Source organism: Takifugu rubripes, chromosome 2 (genome assembly GCF_901000725.2).
Source record: "Takifugu rubripes chromosome 2, fTakRub1.2, whole genome shotgun sequence".
NCBI lineage: Eukaryota > Metazoa > Chordata > Actinopteri > Tetraodontiformes > Tetraodontidae > Takifugu > Takifugu rubripes.
In genome coordinates, this window is record NC_042286.1 from 14,811,182 (window position 1) to 14,832,249 (window position 21,068).

Consider the following 21,068-nt stretch of genomic DNA (forward strand, 5'->3'; position numbering starts at 1 on the left):
TTTGGTGCCTTCATGTCCTGTGGTCTGTGTCTGATGCCTAAATGGAAAAATATGATTGTTTCTACGTATGTCGTCACACCTACAACCCTCCCTGGTTACTTTCACCTTTGACCTCTCCTTGTCCCACCCTGCTGCTCCATCTCACCTTTGCATTCACCTTTTTATGGCTCCAGCCTCAGTGAGGCCTGAAACCCACCTCACCACACACACACACACACACACACACACACACACACACACACACACACACACATCCTCATAACTCACCTAACACATACCCGTCCACGAGTGAAGGGGTGTTTGATGTGCTCAGCCATATCAGTGACAGATGTGGGTAGATCCAGGGGCAGTCGTGATGTCTGACAGGGGATTATTGCCCCCCAGGAGTGAGCAGGGTGTTGTTCTAAGTGCAACTAAGTTCACTTCATTCCAAAATGGAGGAGAAAACTTTGTGCTGCCTTCCTGCACGTGGTTGGAGCCACTGATACGGACACTGAAGATACACACTCGTAAAGAGTTCATGGTGCAGACAGGCAGCCCTGTCTCCCTGTCTCCCTGTCTCCCTGTCTGCCTGTCTGTCCCTCAGGGTGTGTGAATGGTGTGAGGCTAACCCTAACCCTCTCCTAACCCTAACCCTAACCCTCTCCTAACCCTAACCCTCTCCTAACCCTAACCCTCTCCTAACCCTAACCCTCTCCTAAGCCTAACCCTAACCCTCTCCTAACCCTAACCCTCTCCTAACCCTAACCCTCTCCTAACCCTAACCCTCTCCTAAGCCTAACCCTAACCCTAACCCTCTCCTAACCCTAACCCTCTCCTAACCCTAACCCTCTCCTAACCCTAACCCTAACCCTCCTAGCCTAACCCTAACCCTAACCCGCTCCTAACCCTAACCCTCTCCTAACCCTAACCCTCTCCTAACCCTAACCCTCTCCTAAGCCTAACCCTAACCCTAACCCTCTCCTAACCCTAACCCTCTCCTAAGCCTAACCCTAACCCTCTCCTAAGCCTAACCCTAACCCTCTCCTAACCCTAACCCTCTCCTAACCCTAACCCTCTCCTAACCCTAACCCTCTCCTAAGCCTAACCCTAACCCTCTCCTAAGCCTAACCCTAACCCTCTCCTAACCCTAACCCTCTCCTAACCTAACCCACCCTCTCTAACTCCTAACCCTAACCCTCTCCTAACCTAACCCTTCCTAACCTAACCCTAACCCTAACCCTCTCCTAACCCTAACCCTCTCCTAACCCTAACCCTCTCCTAACCCTAACCCTAACCCTCTCCTAAGCCTAACCCTAACCCTAACCCTCTCCTAACCCTAACCCTCTCCTAAGCCTAACCCTCTCCTAACCCTCTCCTAACCCTAACCCTCTCCTCTAACACCCCCCTGACTCCTCTAACCCCCCGACTGCTGCAAACACCTGCATAAAGAAGCTCTACCCACGACACCTACAGGAGCAGATATCTGTCTGTTCAGTTAATGTGCATGTCGCCTGTATCATGTCGCCTGTATCATGTCGCCTGTATCATGTCGCCTGTATCATGTCGCCTGTATCCTTCAATGGTATTTGCATGTGTTGCTGATATGTGCTGGTCTGACTGGAGTCTGACACATAAGGAGCCTCACTTCACTTTCCAACAACGTGCACTTTTCTCTGTGGCCTGGAAACATGTTGGTGACGGAGCGGCTGAACGTGTGAGCAGCCGCTCCGTCACCGTGGCTCCGTCACCGCGGCTCCGTCACCATGGCTCCGTCACCGTGGCTCCGTCATCGCGGCTCCGTCACCGTCACTGCGGCTCCGTCACCGTGGCCCTGTCACCGTGGCCCTGTCACCGTGGCCCTGTCACCGTGGCCCTGTCATCGCGGCTCCGTCTCCGTCACCGCGGTTCCGTCATCGCGGCTCCGTCACCGTCACTGCGGCTCCGTCACCGTGGCCCTGTCACCGTGGCCCTGTCACCGTGGCCCTGTCACCGTGGCCCTCTCACCGCGGCTCCGTCACCGCGGCTCCGTCTCCGTCACTGCGGCTCCGTCACCGTGGCCCTGTCACCGTGGCCCTGTCACCGTGGCCCTGTCATCGCGGCTCCGTCTCCGTCACCGCGGTTCCGTCACCGTGGCTCTGTCACCGTGGTCCTGTCACCGCGGTTCCGTCACCGTGGGCTCTGTCACCGTGGCTCCGTCACCGCGGCTCCGTCTCCGTCACTGCGGCTCCGTCACCGTGGCTCCGTCACCGTGGCCCTGTCACCGTGGCCCTGTCATTGTGGCCCTGTCACCGTGGCCCTGTCATCGCGGCTCCGTCTCCGTCACCGCGGTTCCGTCACCGCGGCTCTGTCACCGTGGCCCTGTCATCGTGGCCCTGTCATCGCGGCTCCGTCACCGTCACTGCGGCTCCGTCACCGTGGCTCCGTCACCGTGGCCCTGTCACCGTGGCTCTGTCACCGCGGCTCTGTCACCGCGGCTCTGTCACCGTGGCCCTGTCATCGTGGCCCTGTCATCGCGGCTCCGTCACCGTCACTGCGGCTCCGTCACCGTCACTGCGGCTCCGTCACCGTCACTGCGGCTCCGTCACCGTGGCACCGTCACCGTGGCTCCGCGGCTCCGTCACCGTGGCTCCGCCTCCGTCACTGCGGCTCCGTCACCGTGGCACCGTCACCGTGGCTCCGCGGCTCCGTCACCGTGGCTCCGCCTCCGTCACTGCGGCTCCGTCACCGTGGCTCCGCCTCTGTCACCGCGGCTCCGTCACCGTCACTGCGGCTCTGTCACCATGGCTCCGCCTCCGTCACTGCGGCTCTGTCACCGCGGCTCCGTCACCGCGGCTCCATCTCCGTCACCGTGGCTCCGTCACCGTGGCTCCGTCACCGCGGCTCCGTCACCGCGGCTCCATCTCCGTCACCGTGGCTCCGTCACCGTGGCTCCGTCACCGCGGCTCCATCTCCGTCACCGTGGCTCCGTCACCGCGGCTCCATCTCCGTCACCGCGGCTCCGTCACCGCGGCTCCATCTCCGTCACTGCGGCTCTGTCACCGCGGCTCCGTCACCGCGGCTCCATCTCCGTCACCGTGGCTCCGTCACCGCGGCTCCATCTCCGTCACCGCGGCTCCGTCACCGCGGCTCCATCTCCGTCACTGCGGCTCCGTCACCGTGGCTCCGCCTCCGTCACTGCGGCTCTGTCACCGCGGCTCCGTCACCGCGGCTCCATCTCCGTCACTGCGGCTCTGTCACCGCGGCTCCGTCACCGCGGCTCCGTCACCGCGGCTCCATCTCCGTCACTGCGGCTCTGTCACCGCGGCTCCGTCACCGCGGCTCCATCTCCGTCACCGCGGCTCTGTCACCGCGGCTCCGTCACCGCGGCGCCGTCACCGTGGCTCCGCCTCTCTCTGTCTGGATTAAAGGCCTTTAATCCTGCCCGATCCTCTCCAGCTCAGAAGTTAATGGGCGATAGTTGTTGGTGGAGGAGCGCTCTGGCCACGTGCTCCTGGGTTCCTTTGCTCCGCTGAACGACTCCTGAGTGGTGACTTTTAGACCTTCCACTGATGTTTTATGGAGCCAGACTGATGATGGTTGCACCTCTCCACTTCAGTCTGGATCAGCAGCTTTAATTGGCCTCGTTCTCTTTTAGCCTGATAATCTCTCCACACTGGACACGTATCCCCGTGCGTTCCATCAGTATCACCGTTAAAGACCTTGGCAGAATGCTTCAACAGTAAAGTCATAATCAGTACTGATCATGCTAATAATAATAATAACAGCGATAAGAAGGCTAATAACAACAGTGATACTATCATGAAAGGCCTGTCAGCAGGAGGGACCCTCCAGTCTTCACTGTGAACCAATAAAGTCTGCTGCAGCTCCTTAATCAATGACCTTGTGAGCCACAAGGTCATTGATTTGCAGACTTGTTCAGTGATGTCATGAAAGCATTCCTGTTTACAGACACTAACCAGGCTGGTTAGCTGCTGCTGACCAGTCTTCTGTCTCTTCACAGGGAGCTCAGCCATGAATAAGCTACGCCAGAGCTTCCGCCGGAAGAAAGACATCTACGTCCCAGAGTCCAGCCGGCCCCACCAGTGGCAGACGGACGAGGAGGCGGTCCGCAGCGGCAAGTGTAGCTTTGGTGTCAAGGTGACCCTCACACACAAACACACACACGCAAACACACACATGCAAACACACGTGAGCACAACAGGCCGAGGAAGCTGCGTTGGAGGAGCGATGCTTGGGTGCAGTCTTACTATTGTAGAGATGGTAAAGATAGCTTCAGAGCAAAGGTGAGCAAAGGTGAGCGTCATGAGGTAGACACGTGTCATTGTGAGGGAGTAAATGTTTGCGTTGGAGCATCATTACATTTCCAGAAGGGAAGCACGCCATCATGCACAGTTTATTGGGTACGCCACGCTAGTGAAGGGTTGGGCCCACGTCTGCCTGTAGAAGTGCCTTAAGTCTTCATGACCCACATTCAACAGGATGTTGGAAACATTCCTCAGGGGTTCTGCTGGAGGACCCCTGGAGGACAGGCCACTCATTGTGATGGTCCAGAAACCAGTCAGGGATGATCTGAGCTTGGGGACACGTGCAGCATCCTCCTGGAGGCAGCATCAGAAGGTGCTCCACTGTGGTCATGAAGGGATGGAGGTGGCCAGCACCAAGACTCAGGGTGTCTGCAGCCTTTAAAGCAGGCTCAGCTGCTACTGAGGAGCCCAAAGTAACCCCCCCCCCCACCATTCCAGCCTGAACCTTTGATACAGGACAGGATGGATCCATGCGGTCAGGGTGATTCCTCCCAATTCTGACCGACCCTCTGAATGTTGCAGCTGAGTGGAGACTCTTCAGCCCAGGAGACATTGTCGTCCTCTTCTATGGTCCAGTTTGTGGGAGTCTGCAGCCTCCCTGCCAGCTGACAGGAGGGGCACCATGTGTTGTGATTCAGAGATGGTGTTCTTCGGTCCTGGGCCAGAACCAGTGGTTGTCTTTCAATCATCAGAACCAGTCGGCCCAGTCTCCCCCAAAGGGGTGGGAGCTACCACGCGATGCTTCTTCTCCCTCCTTTTCAAAGATGTCATGTGTCATTGTCTATAGTAACCAGAAGTTCTGCACCATCAGATGGTTGAGTGGAGCGTTCCCAGTATTCCAGCAACAAAAGCTTCATTTGCAGAAGCGACCGTCCACTTCCTGTCATCACAGAAGGGCTACCAAAAACCACTCAGTGGGGGTGTGGGGGGCCCTCGTATGGCTGAGCTGCAGACACACACACAGACACACACACACACACACACACGTTGCTGTGTCATGATCAGTGATGGGAAGGAAGAGAGGGCGAGTGTGTGCCCATATTGGCGCCACAGCCTTTATTCAGGCTTCCCTCTGCTGCTGCTCACTCACCGGCACACGTGCACAATAACCTCTCATGCTAACATTGGAGCTGATGGGCAGCAGAGAAATGAAATGTATGGAAGTGCAGAGCCACCGGGCACATGGGAACACATCTACGCCATTTTCCGGTTTGATCTGGCTGAACAGGTGTTAAATGCGACCGTCTGGGCCCCGGACTGCTGCCAGGATGAGGTGTGATGTTAAAATAAGCATCTGTTGAGGCACTTCCAGCCTCTCCTCCTCCTCAGGCGTCACGTCTCAGCCTCGTCTTCAGGCTGATCTGGCGTTAGCTGCTTTCACTCCTCGCCGCTGCGTTTGTTGGTGCACGTTAGCATGCTGTAGCAGCGACGGTGTGACGCACTCCTGCGGCGTTACACGCTCAAAATAGTAGTGCCGGAGGACAGACGGGCGTGAGTCTGTCAGCGTTTCTGTCAGGAAAGGGTTCGGACTTCCTCTGCATCCCTGCACACAATAGCTTTTTTGACATCAAGGTTGTGACACGGCGAGGGGGGGCGGGGGCTGCAGCTACAGGGCTTCCCCCATCAGACTGCCTGTTGCAGCAACACATGTTGTGATTGATTGGTTGTTGTGATTGATTGGTCCCTGGGTCGATGATCAGGACGTCCATGATCAGGACGCCCATGATCAGGACGTCCATGATCAGGACGTAATGATCAGGACGTCCATGATCAGGACGTCCATGATCATTACGTCCATGATCATTACGTCCATGATCATTACGTCCATGATCAGGACGTCCATGATCAGGACGTCCATGATCATTACGTCCATGATCAGGACGTCCATGATCAGGACGTCCATGATCATTACGTCCATGATCAGGACGTCCATGATCAGGACGTCCATGATCAGGACGTCCATTCTCAGTTTTGACTCTGAGAATGGAAGATTAAAGAGTCTTGATCACCTAATGATAGTAGGAATTTTAAGCTTCCCTGTCCTTCCAACATGGAGCATGTGTCGTGGTGGCAGGACAGGCTGCTGGTGGCTCAGCGTGCTAGGGAAGAGCAGCTTTGTGTTTGCTCAGTCATGCTTTTCCCACAGTCTCATGTTTCAGCAGCTATTCTTCTTTGAAAGCAGTTTTCTCTTTTGTAGAGTGTAGAGATTATCCAGGGAACAATTGAACTGTGCCTGTCCTCACAATGCTAATTAATTGTCTCTATAAATCACCACTGCAGCGATGCAGGGGGACATTCGACAGTCCGGCCTCATTTTCCAGCCTCACTCCCGACTCACTTGTCTAACTTTGCATGAAGACAGCAGCTGGGGTGTCATAGCATGACTCCATCTTGTCTCTCCTCCCTCCTGCTCTGCAGTACCTGGGCCATGTAGAGGTGGAAGAGTCTCGGGGCATGCACATCTGTGAGGATGCCGTCAAGCGTCTGAAGACGGTAAGTTTCACGTGAAAACCAGCCGTACTTCCAGGAACACTGTCGCTGGATGCCAGACTTCCTGCTTCCTTGTTGTTTTTCCTATCTCTTCCTGCACTTCTTTTTTGGGCCACCAGCGTTTGACTGGTCTTTTCTCAGCTTTCTCCAATGCCGTTTTTATTTATTTGATCGTCCAAGTTCAGGCCTCCAGCACATTGACAGAATCGACCCATCGTGACCCCGTGTTAACCTCTACCATTGTTGCGGGCCGTTCTCATGGCCCCTCCTCTCCGTGGTTCACTGTCCCAGCCTGGGGCGATATGTCGGCATGCACTTCCTGTAAATTCCAGCAGGCCCAAGGAGCGTTCCCTCCTTCATGCTGTCATTTGTTTGCCAGGGCAACACCCAGGTCCTAAACTCTCGTGTGTCTCTGCAGTGGAGGGCAAACCTGAGCAGCTGCCCTCAGTCTCCAACATCAAGTGTTTCACTCTTGGCCTGTGTGTTGCAACACACAACATGTGAATTTACACAATATCACGCCTCCCTAAGAGCCAGGCCCCGCCCACATCTCCCACAGAGACACGCCACGGACGGATGACGAGCGTCACGTGGCGTCCACGCCGCCCAAGCTCGTTATTGAGTTACAGTCATTTTAACAAGGAGAAGGAAATGGAGCCAAGTGAAAGGAGCGGCGGGCTGCTCCTGCCTCGTGCCTCCCTGCAGGCTGCTGCTATCTGACCCCCTTCAAGCTCAGGACATTTGCTCCACTGCTGCTCCTCTTCCTCGCTCCCTCACTGCCCTTATTTGGGAGCGAGCATGACATTATCATCCTCAAGTATGTGCAGAATCAACATTTGGGGCTGGGAAAGCTGCTGCTGTCTGTTGTGGTGTGGGAGGTGTGGGAGGTGCTGAGGCCTGGCCTGGATGAGCAGCATACCTGTGTTTCACAGGCCAACCTGTCCAATACGCCGCCTTATTTTATCCTCCTGGAAGAAGCTTCCTAGGCAGGATGTTCACTCCCGCCATCATGGGATGGAATGCTAACATTACTGCAGAGAAGCTTCACACATGAGAATATCACACTATACAAGTAGCAACAGTCTTAGTGTGTGTTGCTCCATGGCGTGCACGGAGACACACGTGGTGCGGTCTGTGGGTTTAGACTAGAGCGGATCGAGAGCTAGCTTCGTCCTCGCTGACTTTGATAAGACTTTGTTGCCAGGCAACAAATACAGTTCCTGCACCATTAGAACATTTACCCCTGCTCCAATGAACAAACTCTAAATACTCAGCTAGCCCGTACCTGGGGTGGGACACGCCTGGAAGCACACCGAGCAGAGCGCTTTGCAGAGACTGTAGCCGTGACGACAGTCTGAGGATGATGATGGTGATGGTGTGATGAAGAGCAGTGCGGAGTTTTGTGACTCTATCAATGAATCAGACCTCATCGACAGTCAGGAGCAGCTAAGAAGACTCCATCGTATTCCTCCCAGCCTCTGGGACCCTACTAATGAGTGACTGTGGGGGGGGTTCAGGGTGGGAGGGGTAGGAGCAGCCTGGGGTCTGACCTTGTTCCATCACATCCAGGGGGGGTGGGGGGGGGGGGGGGTGAGGGTCTGCTTCGGCTGCAGCTCCACAGCTCAGGGACCTGGACAGACATACTAAACTGGCTGATTAGCCTTTACACTAATGAGTGCGTCTATAGGCAGGAACAGAGGGGCGTCACATGGTACCAAAGGCCTGTTTGTCGCCTCTTTCTTTTCCTCTTCTGGTTGGTGCTTGGAGGTTATTTGACAGCCTGTCAGGGTTCTGTTGGTCTGGGCCCATGTCGGGGGACACGTGAGCTCTAATTCCCTCCCTGTTGGTGGTGAGACACGTTATCACGAGAGGTGGGCTCCAAACAGCTGATTTGTCTGGATTAGCTTGTTTTTAATAATCAGACTTCTATATTTCCATCTCAACTCACGCTCTTAACACCTGAATATTGTGTTGCCTTTTGATTTGTGTACTTTTTTGTCTTTAAGCAGGTTTTTTTTGTGGTGTTGCGGAGAAATGTCGCCGATTCTCCTCCAACACACGTTCATTGTAGTGATGAAGCCTGTTCTGACTCCTCTAACCACAGCGTACTAATCCTAGCCAGCAGCATCCTCACCTCCCTGCACGTCCCCACATACTCCAACAAGTGCTTAGCTCATTCCAAACGAATCTGCAGAGCTGGTTAACGCGTTAAATCATGCATGAACGCGGGGCACAGGGCGCCGGCGCCATCGGGCGGTGTAACAGGAGCAGAGTGGCACTCCTCTTCACAGCTTAAGAGGAGGAGAGGAGCTCGGAGGGAGCGCAGCCAGACAGGATTAGGAGTAGGTCTGGTCTGGTTGTGCACGCTCCGTGAGGGTGTGGCGACCTGAACTTGACCTCTGAGTTTGAGCCCTGAACATTCCCAGACTCAGAGGTCAAACTGTCACATGTGGGAATCTTTCTGTCATCAGCACGGCTGGAGCCTCGTTCTGGCCTCCAGACCTGAGAAGGCTCAGAGGACGTTTGCTCCTGCTGTCGTACTCGGGACAGAACCCACCAGAGAACGCATCGGTTCTGACCTCTCCGGTGATCCGTGGGGGCCATGGCAGGGTTTACTGGTCACCAGTGTGTTTGTACTAACCAGTAGTGAGTAGACCCGAGCTGACCCGTGCTGTCTGTGCCACGGTCGGGGACCGGTCGGGTACATTGAAGAACTTCTGCAACATTAGAAGCTAACAAGTGTCAGGTTGAATGTTGGTAACAGCCGTGATGTGAGTAGATGGGTCACATGAGCGTCTGCTCTGCTCTGGGACCCATGCTGAGTCATCATGGCGCATCTCCAATAGCAACGTCTGCATCACCATGAAAATATCCATCCCACATGGAACCATGACCGCTCACTCGCTCACTCGCTCACTCTCTCACTCTCTCACTCTCTCTCACTCTCTCTCTCTCACTCGCTCACTCTCTCACTCACTCACTCACTCTCTCTCACTCACTCACTCACTTGCTCTCACTCACTCACTCACTCTCTCTCTCTCACTCACTCACTTGCTCTCACTCACTCACTCTCTCTCACTCACTCACTCACTCTCTCTCTCTCACTCACTCACTTGCTCTCACTCACTCGCTCACTCTCTCTCTCACTCTCTCTCTCACTCACTCACTCTCACTCTCTCTCGCTCTCACTCACCTGCTCTCTCACTCGCTCTCACTCGCTCACTTGTCGCTCACTTGCTTGCTCGCTCGCTCTCTCTCACTCGCTCTCTCACTCGCTCTCTCGCTCACTTGTCGCTCACTCACTATCTCGCTTGCTCGCTCACTCTCTCTCACTCACTCTCTCACTCGCTCTCGCTCACTTGTCGCTAACTCACTATCTCGCTTGCTCGCTCACTCTCTCTCACTCACTCTCTCACTCGCTCTCTCGCTCACTTGTCGCTCACTCACTATCTCACTCTCTCAATCACTCTCTCACTCGCTCACTTGTCGCTCACTCACTATCTCGCTTGCTCGCTCGCTCACTCTCACTCACTCTCTCTCACTCTTTCACTCGCTCTCTCACTCTCTCTCACTCACTCACTCTCTCACTCACTCTCTCTCACTCTTTCACTCGCTCTCTCACTCTCTCTCACTCACTCGCTCACTCACTATCTCGCTTGCTCGCTCACTCTCTCACACTCACTCAATCACTCTCTCACTCTCTGTCTCACTCTCTCACTCACTCTCTCTCACTCTTTCACTCGCTCTCTCACTCTCTCTCACTCACTCACTCACTCGCTCGCTCTCTCGCTCACTTGTCGCTCACTCACTATCTCGCTTGCTCGCTCACTCTCTCACACTCACTCAATCACTCTCTCACTCTCTGTCTCACTCTCTCACTCACTCTCACTCACTCACTCACTCACTCACTCACTCACTCACTCACTCACTCACTCATCAAAGGAATATCAAACCCAGATCCAATCCCTTCTGGGGGCTCCTGACAGTTTTGGGTCTGTAGGTAACATTTTCATGCCTTGTCCCCCCCCGTGCCCCCCCCCCCATTACCCCCCCTCCTCTTTCATCACATCCACTTCCAGGACAGGAAATTCTTCAAAGGATTCTTTACAAAAGTAAGTTATTGCTTTGTGTGTCTGAGAGTGTCTCTTATCTGTTGTTCTTTTCCCTCCTCCTCTTCCTCCTCCTCCTCTTTCTCCTCCTCCTCCTCCTTCTTCTCCTCCTCTTTCTCCTCCTCCTCTTTCTCCTCTTCCTCCTCCTCTTCCTCCTTCTCCTCCTCCTCCTCTCCTCCTCCTCTTCCTCCTCCTCGTTCTCCTCTTTCTCCTCCTCCTTTTCCTCCTCCTCCTCCTCTTCCTCCTCCTCCTTTTCCTCCTCCACCTCCTCCTCGTTCTCCTCTTTCTCCTCTTTCCTCCTCCTCCTCCTTCTCCTCCTCCTCCTCTTCCTCCTCTTTCTCCTCCTCCTCCTCCTCCTCCTCTTCCTCCTCTTTCTCCTCCTCCTCCTCCTCCTCCTCTTCCTTCTCCTCCTCCTCCCTCTCCTCCTTCCTCTCCTCCTCCTCCTCTTCCTTCTCCTCCTCTTTCCTCTTCCTCCTCCTCCTCCTCGTTCTCCCTCTTTCTCCTCCTCCTCCTCGTTCTCCTCCTTCTCCTCCTCCTCCTCTTCCTTCTCCTCCTCCTCTTCCTCCTCCTCCTCCTCCTCGTTCTCCTCTTTCTCCTCCTCCTCCTCCTCCTCCTCTTCCTTCCTCCTCCTCCTCCTCTTTCTCCTCCTCCTCCTCCTCTTCCTCCTCCTCCTCTTCCTCCTCCTCCTCTTCCTCCTCTTTCTCCTCCTCCTCCTCGTTCTCCTCCTTCTCCTCCTCCTCCTCTTCCTTCTCCTCCTCTTCTTCCTCCTCCTCCTCCTCCTCCCCTCCTCCTCCCCTCTCCCCCCCCCCCCCCCCCCCATAACTCCTCCCCCTTTGATCAGGCTGGGAGCGTCCCTGTCACCAGGCTGTGGACGGCTGCTGATGCATGTGTGTGTGTGTGTGTGATTCTGGGGGTGTTAACAAGTGTGTGTGTTCTCTCCTTCAGCTCCACCAACCACATCTACTGTTTTGTGGACAAGTCTTTTTCCTTTTTATGCACATCAATATTTATTGTCCTAATCTGAGGTCACCACTGATTTCACGCCAACACTCCTTTTATTACGACCCAAAACCTTTCAACACACCTGCTGACTTGTCTTCTCTCATCTTTACCTGCGGTTTCTTTTACAGGTGTGTTCTGTGTGCACCTTTACCTTGACTAATGCCTTAACTAGGTACCAGGGTGGTACAGAGGGAAGTCATTCGCAGATGTGCCCTTTGACCCCCGGTTCTCCTCTTGTGCTTCCTCGGCAGGCTGGGAAGAAAGCGGTGCGGGCCGTGTTGTGGGTGTCAGCGGACGGTCTGCGCGTGGTGGACGACAAGACAAAGGTAATAGTGGCGGGTGGCGACCCCTGGCGGCAGCGCCTGGTACTGCACCAGCGGAACAGGCTGTTGGGGGGGGGGGGGGGGGGGGCAAAAGAGAAGGCAACGTTATAAATAATGCAGCTTGGTCAGAATGCAGATGGTGCAGTTTTGTTATTATTTTTCTGACTGTCCCTGCTTAGAAATCACATTCTGATGAAGGTTGTCGGCTTATTTCGTCTTATAGCCGATGTGACTAAAGCCCGTTTCCCTGGGCCAAAGGATTCCAGTTCTTTCTAATGAGAGCAAAATGCTTTTTTACAGGACTTAATTTTGGACCAGACAATCGAGAAGGTATCGTTCTGCGCTCCGGACCGTAACTTCGAGAGGGCGTTCTCTTACATCTGCAGGGACGGCACCACGCGGCGCTGGATCTGCCACTGCTTCATGGCCATGAAAGACTCCGTAGGAGACGTCCTCTCGCCTTCCTGCTGCTGCTGCTGCTGCTGCTGCTGCTGCTGCTGCTGCTGCTGCCGGGTCGGTTCTGAAGCGCTGTGTTGTGCCTGCAGGGGGAGCGGCTCAGCCACGCCGTGGGCTGTGCCTTCGCCGCCTGTCTGGAGCGCAAACAGAAGCGGGAGAAGGAGTGCGGCGTCACGGCGACCTTCGATGCCAACAGGACCACCTTCACCCGGGAAGGCTCCTTCCGCGTTACCACGGCAACAGAGGCGGCGGAGAGGGAGGAAGTGATGAGGCAGCTGCAGGATGCTAAAAAGGGTGTGAAACGTTGAGCCGTGAGCCCGAGGTGGCAGCGTGCTGAGCTGTGGCGTCTGCTTCTCCCCAGCAGAGGCGGAGCTGAGCGGAAACACGCCCAGCGGCGGCGCCAGCCCCCACACGGGGAGCTGCACCCCGCCCACGTCCTCCCCGCCCCCCTGCGTGGCCACCCTGGGCCCCCAGGTGATACCGCGCAGGCACGCCCCCGCCGACGTGATCGCCAGGCAGGGCTCCTTCAGGGGCTTCCCAGCGCTCAGCCAGAAGACGTCTCCCTTCAAGCGGCAGCTGTCGCTGCGCATGAACGAGCTGCCCTCCACCGTGCAGCGCAAGTCCGACTTCCCCATCAAGAACTCGGGTGAGTCGGGGGCCTCGGCCTCCGCTGAGCCCCGAGGAGCCTTGGGGCCTCGGCCTCCGCTGAGCCCCGAGGAGCCTTGGGGCCTCGGCCTCCGCTGAGCCCCGAGGAGCCTTGGGGCCTCGGCCTCCGCTGAGCCCCGAGGAGCCTTGGGGCCTCGGCCTCCGCTGAGCCCCGAGGAGCCTTGGGGCCTCGGCCTCCGCTGAGCCCCGAGGAGCCTTGGGGCCTCGGCCTCCGCTGAGCCCCGAGGAGCCTTGGGGCCTCGGCCTCCGCTGAGCCCCGAGGAGCCTTGGGGCCTCGGCCTCCGCTGAGCCCCGAGGAGCCTTGGGGCCTCGGCCTCCGCTGAGCCCCGAGGAGCCTTGGGGCCTGGCTAACTGCTCTCTCATTTGTGCCCTCAGTCCCGGAGGTGGAAGGAGAAGGTGACAGCATCAGCTCGCTGTGCACCCAGATCACCTCGGCCTTCAGCGGCCCCCCCGAGGACCCCTTCTCCTCTGCACCCATGCCCAGACCGGCTTCCTCTCCTCAGTCTCCTGGAGCAGCAGGTGAGGCCTCATGCTGACAGGTGGGACTCGCTGTGCCCCGGGGGGCCCCTGCACTCCTGCTGATCACCATGATGATGGTTATTATCATCATCATCATCATCATCATCCTCATCCTCATTGGAACGAGAGGGTTGATTGCTCTTCGCACTGCCTGCCTGCCTGTCTGCCTGTCTGCCTGTCTGTCTCTCTGCCTGCCTGCCTGTCTGTCTCTCTGCCTGCCTGTCTGCCTGCCTGTCTGTCTCTCTGCCTGCCTGTCTGCCTGCCTGTCTGTCTCTCTGCCTGCCTGTCTGCCTGCCTGTCTGTCTCTCTGCCTGCCTGCCTGCCTGCCTGCCTGTCTGTCTGACGCTGCTGCTGGGTTAGCCTTTTATGTCCAGGCCCCTCCCACATTTCTGCTGTACGTCAGGACAGTTGAACTTTGTGAAAGGAAACGTCCAGAGATGTTAGAGCTCATGTTCAGGTTCACTCCTACGTCTGTGACTCCACCCTCATCCATCAATCCATCCATCCATCCATCATCCATCCATCATCCATCCATCCATCATCCATCCATCCATCCATCATCCATCCATCCATCATCCATCCATCCATCCATCATCCATCCATCCATCCATCATCCATCCATCACCCATCCATCCATCCATCATCCATCCATCCATCCATCCACCCATCCATCCATTAATCTACTCATTCATGGGTTTAACATCTCACCTGAACCATTTCTGTCTCTCACCTGCTGCAGTGAACGGCACAGCTGCCCCCTTCTCCATTCCTGCCCCTGCTAACCCCCCAGTTCTGCCCCCTCCACTGCCTGCTCGTGAAACTAACCCCTGGGCTAATACCCCGGCCGTGGCCCCGACCTCAGCACAGCCAGGTGAGCGCCGCTGCAGTGACAGGTCAGTGAGGGACATGTTAACGCTGCCTTCTGCCTTCTGCCTTCCACAGGTGGTCACTGGTCTTCGGCTGCTCCGGTGATCGTGGCCCCGCCCCCGTCCTCCCCCGCCGGCCCCTCCCACAAGCGCACGCCTTCAGAAGCAGACCGCTGGTTAGAGGAGGTGTCCAAGTCTGTCAAAGCTCCTCAGCATAATGCAGCAGCCCCCCCTGCCCAGCCCTTCCCCCCCCACGTGCCCTCCGTTCCCGCCGTGGCCTTCGTGCCGTCTCTGCCCGCTCCCGTCCCCACGCTGCCCCCTCGCCAGCCTGCCTTCCAGGCTCCGGCCCCGGCGCCCCTCCCGATGGCCAACGGGCTGCCGTTTGCTCCGCCCAGCGTGCCGGTGGTGGGCATCACACCTTCCCAGATGGTTGCTAACGTGTTTGGCTCAGTCACTCAACCGCTGCCCTTCCCTGCCCCCACCTCCACGACGCCTCAGCACGATGTTCCGGCTGCCGGCCACGTCAGCCCGTTCATCAAACCTCCGCCGCCCTCGGCTTCGCCCCGGGCGTCCAACGGCGGCGTGGCCTTCAACGGTGCAGACGGCTGGGCTGCTCACGGCCGGCTGGCTCCATCTTCTCCAGCCGTCCAACCCCCCCCCACAGCCCCAGGGTGATGCCTTTGAGGCCCAGTGGGCAGCCTTGGAGGGGCGGGCACGCCAGCGCACCACGCCCTCCCCCACAAATCCTTTCTCAAGTGAGCTGCACAAGACCTTTGAGATCCAGCTGTGACCACTGTTCGAGACTGGAAAAGACTGAGAGCGAAGAGGCCGCTGAGGGAGCGACGCGTGCGATTGGCCGACGAGGAGGGCGAACATCTGGCTTTCTCTGAGCAGGGCAGGATGAGGAGGGTGGGCGGAGCCAAGAATACCTGTGTGCTGTTACTCCCCGGGCAGCTCAGGGGCATCATCTGTATGGTCGTGTTCATGCTGCGCCGAGCCAGCTGCAGCTCCACCGCCAAGCTCTCTCCTGCCAGATGTGGTCGCTTCTGCCTCGGCTCAAATCAAGCTCACAGCGCCCCCTGCTGACAGCAACACACCTTCCTCGTGGGAGAGCGAGCAGCACTGAGAGAACTTGGCCTCTGGATGGAATCTCTGAACAATGGAATGAGAAAATGCCAAAATCTTTATTTTTATGCATTAGTTATATTTTAAATAGCTTTGAAATCCAACAGAAGAGTTGTAAGTTATGGTGCCAAAGGCACAGACTAGCTGCAGCGAGCTCATCTTGACCGTATATATTCTACATAAAATCTCTCTATAAATATATATATATATAAATATCTATAAAGAGTCTATTCTGTACACACAGATGAGAGCAGTGCTAATTTTTAATGTGATCTTAGGTGATTTTGTGAAGGGACAGCTGCTTTACTTGTGTGTTTGTTATTCCGGCCTCTTTCATCCCGTGATCGGATGTGAAGCATCTCACTGTAAATACGGCAGCAACAATCAAAGTGGACCTCCGCAGGTGGTGCTGGTGCCGGTGCACGGCTGGCTCACCTGTGCTCACCCTTTCATTTAGTGCACGTCACTTCTTCCCACTTTAGTTTCGGATCGTGAGCGGTGGCTGGTTTTTAATGAACTCGGGTCACCTTCCCCCCACATCTTTATTTTTATAAGTAGTTCATTTTTATTTTTTTTAATGTTGCACAGCCTTTCAAGTTGGTTGAAACTTGTGCTCAGAGGTGATTTTTGGATGGCTGTGGTGCTGCAGGAGCCGCGAGGCTGCGCGCCGACCTCCCTCATCCTGCTGCGGTTCTGACTGGCGCCAGAAAACTGGCGACAAAACAGTTTCATCTCTCTTCATGGCATCGTCTTTCTGTATGTGGGTTTATTTTTTTAATCAAGCCTGTGAATAAGATCGGTTGTTTGATCATTTTGTCATTATTTTACTCTTTATTCCACTTCTTAATTTGAAGCTAAACTATTCAATAAATTGACGGTGATAGAGGACGTCGTCTTGCTTTTTCACTACAGCATAGCCTGGAATTTATTGATATTCGTTGTAATTCATCAGTTATTTATTGTCACACCTTCACCAGGTCTGATAGTGCACGCATGTATATTTATTTTAATTCTCAGAAATGACACAACACAGGCCAGGTTGCTGTAGTACCGCCGCGCCGCCAGGTGGCGCCGGTCGGTTAATTCTGCCCCGGTGTGTCCCTTCCTTATAAATAGAGGCTGGAACATCTTGGCTAAGGTGAGTTAAAGCTGTTGTATATTTACACAACTGCGTTGGTTAAAGCCGCAAAGGTAAGTTTCAAGCTGCACACTTGAGCTGAAAAGGAATATTGTGCTGTAACTGTGCTCTAAATGACGCGTAAAGACAACCGACCTGATACAGCGCAAAGGAGATTTAGCAGGTTTAACCATGCTAACGTTGGTTGAACTGATTTCATTGTGAATCTAACTACAAATGTCATGTTGACACCGTCTGTCTCGGCGTTGGACCCGAAAATAATTAGGATTCAATCCTGAGCGTGTTTAACTTTTGGAGTCTTGTGGCCACAACAAATGGCCAACGCCGGTTTTGCTAAGTTTTGCTAACTTTAGCTTCAGTGTGGACTGACGCCATGAGTTGATTTTATAGAAGCCCCAGAAAACCTTCAGCTTGCTGCCGACCGCATTTGCGCTTAAATGCGCGGTGCTTTAAATTAAAGTGGTATCGCCACCGGAGCGATGATACCGAGCTGGACCCGGACCCGGACCCGGACCCTGTGTGTGGCTAGGATGAGCAAAGTGCTGCATTCACGTTTGCTGAGCGTGTTGTTCCAACAGGAAGAGCTGTGGGACGGTGCCACGGGAATGTTGGATCCCACTGATGCTGGGAGGGACACGGCGCTCGCCCCCTTCACCGAGGCGCGTGTCAGGACGGCCGGACGCCACCACTGACGTCCAGCGGGACTTTCGCGTGTTTGGACGGTAACTTTGCACTTGAGCCCATCAAAGGAGCCCGAGGTCAGCATGTCCCAGCGGGGGCCTTTAGCCGCTGTCATCACGACAGTGCTGGGGCTGACATTTGGGGGGGTGCTGGCATGGCGCTTTTACCAAACCAAAAGGAAGAGGCTCCCTTCCTTCCAGAAGGTGGCCGATCCTGTGGACGCCCTGGGCTCCCCCCCGCCGGAGAAAGAGGTGAAAGACTGTGGAACCCAACCGCCCCCTGCTGTGCACATGCCCACGTGTGAGCAGCTGCTGGCTGTGAAACCACTGACGGTGAGCTGTGAGGACGAGTGGCAGCAGCTGTGGCCCCGGATGCAGAAGGAGCTGTCGCTCTTCCCGGTTCTGGGCTTTGACTGCGAATGGGTAAAAGGCCGACGCCGTCGATAACCTGGGCACGCTTTAAGCTAGGAGGCGGGGCAGAATCTAAGCTGAGCTGCTTTCTGTGTGGCGCTGCAGGTGTCCGTGAAAGGCAGAGCGTCCTCGGTCTCCCTGCTGCAGATGGCCACCTACTCCGGTCTGTGTGTCCTGGTGAGGCTGCAGGCCTTCCGCAGCTGCCAGCAGCCCCTCCCCCCCACGTTAGTGGCGCTCCTCCGAGACGCGCGCCTTTTTAAAGTCGGGGTCGGCTGCTACGAGGATGGCAAACGCCTGGCGCGCGACTGCGGCCTGGCGCTCTCGTGCACGGTTGATCTGCGCCACCTGGCCTTGAGGCAAAAGTACGGTCTGTTTTCAGCCGCTTGAGGCCGTTTCCTGCTTTGCTGGGGGAGGTTGAGCGTCTTCTGCTGCTTTTCAGGGAGGCTAAAGTGAATAACGGCCTGAGTCTGAAGTCGCTGGCGGCAGATCTGTTGAACGTTGGCCTGGACAAATCTGTGGAGCTGCGCTGCAGCGACTGGGAGGCCGACGAGCTCACCCTGGAGCAGGTGCACCTTCATCCTCCCACGGAGGACCAAAGCAAGCGTTGATGCCTCTTTAGGAGACGGTGAGCAGCTTAAACCCCCCCGTGTTCTCACCCCAGGTGACTTATGCAGCCAGAGACGCTCAGGTGTCCGTCGCTCTCTTCCTCAACCTCCTCGGCCTCCTCTCCGAAGCCGGACCCGCCTCTTCCAGCGGGAGCTCTTATCCAGAGTTGGCTGCCCGCTGCCAGGGCCTGGTGGACGTGCCCTTCAGGGGCCGAGGAGACGGCGACAGCAGGGGGGCCGAAGGAGAGAGGAAGAGGAGGCTGCGGAGAACGCCCACGCTTGAAAGCCCCGAGTCTGGAGACCAGCAAGTCCCAGACCCTCGGAGGAATTCCAAGAGGAAACCCCTGGGCGTGGGTTATTCCGCCAGGTGAGGCCTTCACCCCCCCACAAATGACTGCATGAGGCACTTTAGTTACTTTGAGCAACTGTCTGAAACAGGAAGTCTCCCCTCTATGACAACTGCTTCCTCCACGCTCCTGATGGCCAACCGCTGTGCACCTGTGACAAGAAGAAAGCCCGATGGTACCTGGACAAAGGAATCGGAGGTACGCCATCGCTCTCTAGATTGGGGGGGGGGGGGGGCTGCCAGGTCTGGAGCTCATTCTGTCGTCACCCAGAGCTGCAGAGCGAAGAGCCCTTCGTGGTCAGGCTGCTGTTCGAGCCGTCGGGACGTCCCGACTCCCAGCAGGACTATTACCTGACGGCTAAAGAGAACCTGTGTGTCGTCTGTGGCAAAGCGGATTCCTACATCAGGTGATCCTCCCTCTTTGATCCCTCCCTCTTTGATCCCTCCCTCTTTGATCCCCTTCAGAGTCTGGCTGAGTTTTGTTGACAACGTTGATGAACCCCCCCCAGGAAAAACATCGTTCCTCACGAGTACCGTCGGCATTTCCCCATTGAGATGAAGGACCACAACTCCCACGACATCCTGCTGCTCTGCACCAGCTGCCACGCCACCTCCAACGTCTACGACGGCTTCCTGAAGCAGCAGCTGGCCGACGAGTTCGCCGCCCCCCAAGGCTGCGAGGAGGGCGTGCGCCTGATGGAGGACCCGGACCGTCGGCGGGTGCGTTCGGCGGCGCGGGTGCTGCTCAGCGCCGCGGAGGCGCTGCCGCAGCGGCGCAGGGAGGAGCTGCAGCTCTTGATCAGGAACTTCCTGGACATGAAGGAAGAGGAGGAGCTGACGGACGCGGCGCTGCAGCAGGCGGCCGCCCTGGAAACGCAGTGAGTCTGAACCCCGGTGGTCTCCGCCCGCCCGCCCACCTCGCCACGCTCTCACTCCTCGCCACGCTCTCACTCCTCTCTCCTCTCAAGGATCCTGAACGAGGCCTACGTGCCCCACGGTCTGAAGGTGGTGCGGGCTCACGCCCGGCGCGGCCTCCCGGGCCTGATGGAGCTGGAGCGGCGCTGGAGGCAGCACTTCCTGGCCTCCATGCAGCCGCGCCACCTGCCCCCCCTCTGGGCCGTCGACCACAACCACAGCAAGTTCCTCCGCAAGTACGGAGCGGAGCTGCCCGTCCAGCCCAGCTGAGTCCTGGAGTGGAGCGGAGCGGAGCGGCTTCTCCTCGGTCCAGAGGAGGTGGGCTGGTTCCAGTTGGACTGAACCGGAGCTCCAAGTCTCACGTGGCCACTTTTCCTTTTAACGAACGAGAAGATGTAGAATAATTTATGACGCGTTGAAGCGGAAGCACAGATTTTTAGTGAAGCTGCTCTTAACCCCCCAGTAATGACGGTCAGCAGCTTTTACCAGCACCAGTCTGGACCGGAACCACTTGGCCTTTTTACCCGGCGCTCCTTCCCGCCCAGGCGTCCCGCCTGGGACCCGGTTGTGTCTCCATCACTTTGATGTTCTCCTGGAGTCCGCGTCCCCCCGCCGACGTGTTCGGACGCGTCCTCGGCTCATGTTTTAATGGCGCCTCCCGACGGCCGACGCCCGGCGGCGCCGCGGCTCCTCTTCTGCCGTTTCAGTCCGACGTCGTTTTCCAGAATCCATTTGGCTCAGAGAGGGAAAAGAGCGCCGACACTAAAGGAGGCACCGTTGGTCAGCCGCCCCCCCGCAGGGCCGAGTGGTCCCTTTGATCAGAAGTAAACACTATAAATCTGTCGTTCTTTGATCTTTGTGATTAATTGAAATAAATAAAGATGTATTTGTCATTTTTCTTTGGGGATCTTTCTTCACACACGACAACGTTCACCCTTTTTATTTCTTACAAAATCCCAGTTTAATAAATAGTCTGTAAAAATGTACAAAAGCGGTTTCGTCCGCGGCGGAATCGCTCGTGACCTTCGGCTCAAAGCAGAATTTTCTTTACAATCGCGTTTTGCTGAATTAATTAAGGCCTCTTGATTTTGGCGTCAGTCAAAAGTTCTTGTGTGTGTGAAGCGAAATGAG

General features: G+C 56.2%; 2 protein-coding genes across 7 annotated transcripts in view; both read left to right on the forward strand.

Annotated features, from left to right (window-relative positions):
• The window catches only part of numb (NUMB endocytic adaptor protein), a 32,535-nt gene extending 15,805 nt beyond the window's left edge, over positions 1-16,730 (forward strand). For 2 of the 5 annotated variants that reach the window (XM_029828310.1, XM_029828313.1), the window contains exons 2-11: positions 3,983-4,119; positions 6,705-6,779; positions 10,856-10,888; positions 12,139-12,213; positions 12,511-12,651; positions 12,756-12,960; positions 13,031-13,312; positions 13,708-13,851; positions 14,591-14,722; positions 14,794-16,730. In XM_029828310.1, the coding sequence (XP_029684170.1) occupies positions 3,994-4,119; positions 6,705-6,779; positions 10,856-10,888; positions 12,139-12,213; positions 12,511-12,651; positions 12,756-12,960; positions 13,031-13,312; positions 13,708-13,851; positions 14,591-14,722; positions 14,794-15,392 (1,812 nt within the window). In that variant the 5' untranslated portion in view covers positions 3,983-3,993 and the 3' untranslated portion in view covers positions 15,393-16,730. The remainder of the gene's footprint in view (positions 1-3,982; positions 4,120-6,704; positions 6,780-10,855; positions 10,889-12,138; positions 12,214-12,510; positions 12,652-12,755; positions 12,961-13,030; positions 13,313-13,707; positions 13,852-14,590; positions 14,723-14,793) is intronic. The other 3 variants (XM_029828322.1, XM_011619826.2, XM_029828326.1) reach the window with 3 other exon arrangements.
• A 192-nt stretch (positions 16,731-16,922) lies between these two features.
• Positions 16,923-20,836, forward strand: exd2 (exonuclease 3'-5' domain containing 2). Of its 2 annotated transcripts, none has more exons than XM_029828304.1 (9): positions 16,923-16,980; positions 17,559-18,083; positions 18,177-18,433; positions 18,511-18,637; positions 18,733-19,043; positions 19,115-19,221; positions 19,294-19,429; positions 19,532-19,900; positions 19,991-20,836. In XM_029828304.1, exons 2-9 carry the CDS (start codon positions 17,745-17,747, stop codon positions 20,205-20,207), a joined length of 1,863 nt encoding a protein of 620 aa, XP_029684164.1. In that variant the 5' UTR covers positions 16,923-16,980; positions 17,559-17,744; the 3' UTR covers positions 20,208-20,836. The 2 variants fall into 2 exon arrangements, with proteins under 2 accessions (XP_029684164.1, XP_003978542.2); XM_003978493.3 differs by having other exon boundaries at positions 16,973-17,033.
• The last annotated feature ends 232 nt before the right edge of the window (positions 20,837-21,068 follow it).

Coding starts and splice junctions, on each gene's coding strand:
- exd2 (XM_029828304.1), top strand. CDS start 17,745: ATGTCCCAGCGGGGGCCTTTAGCCGCTGTCATCACGACAGTGCTGGGG. Junction 18,084..18,176: donor TGGGCTTTGACTGCGAATGG/GTAAAAGGCCGA, acceptor GTGGCGCTGCAG/GTGTCCGTGAAAGGCAGAGC. Junction 19,901..19,990: donor GCGGCCGCCCTGGAAACGCA/GTGAGTCTGAAC, acceptor TCTCCTCTCAAG/GATCCTGAACGAGGCCTACG.